Genomic DNA, 6152 nt, shown 5'->3' on the forward strand with positions numbered 1-6152 from the left:
CCGAAGTTGTCTTGTCTTGTAAACCACTGTTGTAAATCTTGGCTAAGACTGCACTGCTTAAGGTAAGGTGCAACGTCTGGAGGTGATAATGAGAAAGAATTCTTTCTCAAATATTATAAAACTTGATCAAGAAAGAGGTTCAAATCCACGATTACAGATTTAGCACAAATGTCTAACATACTTTATGAATATAACACTACACTTGTGGTCATAGTCTGTAAATTGTTTCGTGCTAGTGCAATTTACAGACTTTGAACAAAAGTTTGGAATTATATCCGATGACCCACACTTTCTCGTCGCGTTTTAATCGATCTCGTCATTACATTCCACAGTATAAATACCATGGTTATATGGGTCAGGGCACGGTGGACGCGATGATAAGCGAGTCTCACGGCTTGCTTGCTCCCAATAAACATTTCACATGCGTCAATATAACGCACTGAGACAGTGATAATTGATAAGCAATTTTACAATTTAAGCATGCTTTCAAAAATATATTTGTTTGTTAAAATTTAAAGATATATACCATAGTGCTGCATAACTAAACTGCACAAATAAATAAAATACACAAAACACAGTTGTACCCATAACAGCACCTTTAATTACCAACGTTTAATATTTTAATACCAATTCTCCTTCGAGCAACAGCATTTCAACTCTTGTTGAATTTGCCTAACGCAAACTGGAAAAAGAAACCCGAATAAATTAAATGCAATGTATTATATGATGACATGGCCATGTTACTTTGACATCAAATGTTGTACATTTCTTGCCATGTCAGCTTCTGGTATACGACGATAGTGTCAGTCACATCTGAAAAAAAATAAACAAAAGTCTTTGAGTTTTAATCACTAAGCGTAATTATGTGTATTATGTAATATTTTAGAATATCAAGTAGTCGTATAATTGTTCGAAGTGTACACAGATAAATTGGTCACATGTGTGTCAAAACACATAGTTAGACTGCAGTTGAACTAGGTTTCGACAAGACTTTTTTTAGCTCGGTGTTTTTTGTTTTTTTTTGGTTTATAATTAGTTAATTAACTTACTTCTTCCATTCTACTTTCCAGCTTTCTCCAAACTCAGTAGCATCGTTGACTACAGCACCATCAGGTGTTAGGAAGTCATTACGAGTGTCACCATCATCATCACCCAGTAGACCACAGAGATAGCCACGGTAGTCAGATCCAGAGATAGATACTCTTAAGCTGTGCTTCTTCAATGTCCAATGCAAAGTGAATGTGGTATCCTTAGAAGTGAAGCTCAGGGTGATTTTTTTATCGTCTTCATGAACGTGTATTGGTCTTGCTGCAGTAATGTGTCCATCAGTTCTTCCCTGAAGTGAAAATAGAGATTATATTTCAAGAAGTACTTTTCAGAGTCTTTCAGAAATTGAAGTTGCACCTCTTTATATGACCAGTATTTCGTGGAAGAAATCGTGTTCAAGAACATCCTGAAATCAAAATTAAAATGTTCTTGTAAAGTTGCAACAACAAAATATGCTTTGAACAAATCACTTACTGTAACAACATCCAGTCCATTAATGATAGCAAAGTCACCTCCAACAGTCACGTTAACAGAAACAGTTCGCGTTCTGACATGCTCCAACGTACTGTCCTCCCTAGGCTCAAACTCAGCTGTTACTTCAAAGGCAGGATTTGTTGACGAGCAGTCTTTAAACAGAGTATGCCAGCATATGCCTTGAAAACTAAATGGACGACCGTCGAATGTTGTCATATGCGGATCGCCCGATACACCTGGAGAATCTATGTCTGCAATAAAAACACATGCAATGTAGCTCACATGGCTGAATCTAATATAATGCATTACATACTGTCGAAACACAAGCAGTTCATTTTGTATTAATTACGTAAAAATATTATTTAAACATTACTGTTTATAAAACACAAAGGACAAGTACAAGATTAGAATAATAAATAACGAAGCAATTAACTTATTAACTCACCAGGCTCACATAGGAAAGGATACATATTATTGCAATTAGCATTTATCCAATAACCATCGTAACCATCGATTCTATAAGGATTTAGCGGTTGTCAGTGTAAATATTTCCAGACACGTGTTTTATTTCACAATTATAAATGGTATGCTGTATTAGTGATGAGTTTTTGTTTTGTTTTTATATTGCAACAAGTTGGTTTCAATCAGCATTTGTCTTAAGTATTTTTTTCTATTGTACACTAACAGTGTTTTGTAATCTTTAGTTATATGATAAATAGGCCGTCCTAACACAACAATATTGGACCCCAAATGTGAGTGAAGTAATACATGCCACAATCAACAGCTACCTCCTCACTGGTACATGACACATTATTTGAGAAATACTGATACTTCGGATATATATAAATCATGTGTAAGCTATTTTGTAACCACTCTTAAAGTTAGGTTACTATGAAAACCATTCCCAAACCTTGGTCCAACAATTAGTATCAGAATACATGAGAACATTTTGAAAATGGGAATGTTGTTATTGTAATGAAAACGACGGGTGAGTAGTATTTTTTATAAAAGTATTCACTATCATGTCAGTTTTTATGTCACATTTTATGTCAGTTAATTGTTTTGTACCACTAGTTTACATTTCATGCAACGTGTCTTTCATGACGATTTAAAATGAATATACTCACGCAGCGCACGAGATAGCGTTAACGACCATTGGATAACCTAGACTAAAACGAGAATAAGTCAAGCTTTCACCAGTTGCATATTCAAAAGTGTTGTCGCCTTGAGGGTCGATAGTACCAATCCAATAAGGACCTATTTGCACAAAATCATATACAAACAAATCAGTTATCAATTATGAATTATCGGTACATTATGGAAACATGTATAAGGTATATCATACTTGAGTATCCCATCGTTGCTGCTATTAATTCATCTTGGTCTGCCTGTGTGCGGATCTCTGCAAGTTTTAAATTCCTGGATTCGCAATCAGCTTTTGCGTCGTACCAGTTCATAAACGTATGCACGAATGTATAATCCTCTAAAAATTAAAAGGTAATAAAAGTTTATATTAGTACTTATTACAGCATGCATCAATATAATTTATGATTACTCATTGATATACATTGATACTCACTAACTGGTCTGTAAAGCATCGCATTCATACCAAAATATCCCATTGTATTATATAAAATATAATCAGTTATTGTAGCAACAATAAAGTGTACTGAAATTACTTATTTATATATACTGCTGTGAGTATATGTAAATAATTATCGGGACCTATGACCAGATGTTGAAAGATGTGGACACCCCAATCGCCTTGCACATGTCAGAACAGTCGCTTTTACCCCGTTTCTGTCCTGTGAAATATATAAATTCAATGTGCTGCATATTTATAATTAACAAGAATATTCCATCATAAAAGATGTAGTGCGACATGAACATAAACTGCCCATAACTTCCTTGGTGGATGGCGGATGATGTATTTTTTTGGTCAAAACACAAAAATCGAAATATTAAAAACTGTGGAACGTCAAGTCATGCACTAAGGATGGTTGTTGAGTGAAAGTTATACTATCCTGTTGGGGGACAGTATATCATCAGAGACTGCATTTAATGTAGTTAACATCGGTAACATGTTAAAGAAATTAATCAAAGATGGTTGAATAATTAATTGATTGAGTGACTGACAAAGCTACTTACTTGATCGTTTTTCAGTAGATCTCTGTGAAATAAAAACAAAACATGAGTGGCGATAATAGCATGATTTCACTTTTATAATAATTACTATATACCTGTTGTAAGTAACATTTTGGAGGAATGTAAACAAGCTAAACAACAACAACAACAACAATGCGTTTTGACTCTGAGTTTTAGGTCAGTAACCTGAATCATTACATTCGCTACAAATATCATCCGCGGTGTGTCAGATACAATGGTTTATAATCGCATTCTTATTCAAATTCAACACTATAGCTGACAAACCCGTAACATAATGTAAATAAATATATTTCATGTCTGGAGAATAACAGTTGTTTCAAAAGTATTATTAATGACCAATTTAAGCCAAGCGAGCTGACAAATTTGTTCGTTGTGGGGTACAACCAAAACAGACAACATTGGCAAGCTTACGGTCTACAATCTTTTTCAATCTATTGGTATCGATAATAAAAAATCTCTTATGTGTTCTCGAAGGATCGTGGGGTTCAGAATGCTGTTCGTGTCTAAAAGATAATAAATTTAAGTTTCATTTGGTATTAACGCGTTTTAAACGAAATTCGAAATGCAGTCATCGCACAGTACAACGTTTCCCATAATGTGTCTTGTCGGCTATGCAATAATGATGTTATGCAACGAAAATACAAACAACAAATAAAAAACAAAAACAAATCTTCGTGATACGAGAGTGTGACACGGGCATACCCAGTTGCTCGGCGCCTAATATACACGAATATTTCTGATTTTGAGCAGTCAAGACGACTGTTTGAATCATGCTTTCCTGTCGCTTTTACGCAAAAATCACACTTATTTCGCCCGAACATGTAAATTAACATCAACATTGTATCGCGGATATATACTTGTTTGTGCGACACATGACAATAACGCACCATAGGTGTTAAGATTGTCGCAAAGTGTGATTCTGTGGAGCAATCCGAAATGAAGTTCAACGCTTGAAGGTCATTTGAATTTAACAAAACACAAGCCAAAATATGTATGATAGCTAAATAGTTATCGGATGCATCTGAAGTGAGGAAACTACTAAGGTTTTTTTCCATAAAAGAAAGCATCATTTCAAAAGTGAGTATTGTCAACGAACGTATCGGCAAGCGCCATTACACTGGTAATCAGTGCAAGCTGGGTTGATATCGCTTGTAATCTAATTACTAATTAGCAAAAAACAAGACTAAAAATGTACCTCTGTTGAAGTGGCTCCAGTAAAACTGGCAATAGTGAGTATCATAAGTAAGCGCAACATTCTTCGTGTCGTTGAGAGACGTCGTCGTCGTTGTATGATTTGCAATACAAGTCAACCCAATATATAATACTGTTTTAGAGATGTAGTCTATTATGTTCAGATACACCACCTGGATGCATTTCTATTGGTGTATGATTTGCATAATCCGAGTAGTTCCGCCATGCTGCACTTTGCATTTATAATGAGAATTTTCATTGATAATTACGGGATAGGGAAATATTTCAAATGATTCAGGTGAATTCATCTGAATAAGGACGCCACGTTTCTAATAGTATACAACCTCGTTTTGAATCAGAACAACATATTGACTTCATTCAGACTAGTAGCAACGCAATTTCTGATTTTGTCACACATACGAAATGTTTTTCAGATGCAAACAGATGTGTTCTCATTTTCTTATACACTTATATGAAATGGTCAGACCAACTAAGATCCGATACACCCTGATAATAGTATACATTCAAATCAAATCAACTCAAATCATTGGAAATTTAATAAAATATTCTGGACAGTACGACTGCACTGCTTCATCTGGATCAACCAGTTGCTATTGTGCCTTTAGTACTATTTTTATTCATAGCAACCATATTATTTTGAAGAGGAGTAACTATTTTTTTAAATCGAATTAAACACATGTAACATATTCAACTGATACATACTATTATGTTTTTGTTTTACAAAGTCGACAAAATGTTGACAGTCCAATCTGAAATTGTTTATTTGCCCGAAAATCGTCGTTATTACGTCAGTCATGTAAAGCAATACTAATTTAGTCATACTTATTAGTATGTGTGCTTTGTTGGGATATCACGATATAACAAACGAAGGAGTGGTCCACACGCTGTCCTCAATTGAAGTATCATTAATTTATTTTACGGGATAGAGAGAGAGAGAGCTAAGTATATATCGTTTGTGCAATTTACCCAACACAACAACAGATGGAGCTTTTTATTTTATTCAGTGGTTTGGAAATTTCCGCTACTATATATAATTAATTGATTTCGACGATTAGTATGTGGGCTGTGAATATATGTTTTGTTCAAGAAATGGGGCTATGCACATGTTGTTTTAATTTTAACCTGTGGTTTATTAATTTGGATCGCTAAATATGACAAACACGACAACACTACAAATGTCTTCACACTCATTCCTGACATACACACCAACGTGTATTGTATGTTTTATTTCTGCGCCCACTGCAGTTAATGCC

The 6152-nt window shown here is 34.7% G+C and overlaps 1 protein-coding gene across 1 annotated transcript; it reads right to left on the reverse strand.

Moving 5' to 3' along the window:
- Positions 1-578: 578 nt before the first annotated feature.
- LOC100367935 (BMP-binding endothelial regulator protein-like) lies at positions 579-4980 on the reverse strand. Its single transcript, XM_085494696.1, has 8 exons — positions 4883-4980; positions 3670-3691; positions 2867-3004; positions 2649-2778; positions 1967-2037; positions 1522-1772; positions 1050-1336; positions 579-813 (listed from the first exon to the last, which is right to left on the reverse strand). Exons 1-8 carry the CDS (start codon positions 4940-4942, stop codon positions 804-806), a joined length of 969 nt encoding a protein of 322 aa, XP_085350822.1. The 5' UTR covers positions 4943-4980; the 3' UTR covers positions 579-803.
- Positions 4981-6152: the final 1172 nt, after the last annotated feature.

This window comes from Saccoglossus kowalevskii, chromosome 20, assembly GCF_978046115.1.
Source record: "Saccoglossus kowalevskii chromosome 20, keSacKowa6.1, whole genome shotgun sequence".
Classification (NCBI taxonomy): Eukaryota; Metazoa; Hemichordata; class Enteropneusta; family Harrimaniidae; genus Saccoglossus; species Saccoglossus kowalevskii.

Bases quoted from the DNA above. Each gene is read 5' to 3' on its own strand.
- LOC100367935 (XM_085494696.1), bottom strand. From the start codon at position 4,942: ATGTTGCGCTTACTTATGATACTCACTATTGCCAGTTTTACTGGAGCC. The intron at 3,692-4,882 runs GTACATTTTTAG...TTTATTTCACAG, and splicing joins CTGGAGCCACTTCAACAGAG to AGATCTACTGAAAAACGATC. The intron at 1,337-1,521 runs GTAAGTGATTTG...TTTTCACTTCAG, and splicing joins ATGGACTGGATGTTGTTACA to GGAAGAACTGATGGACACAT.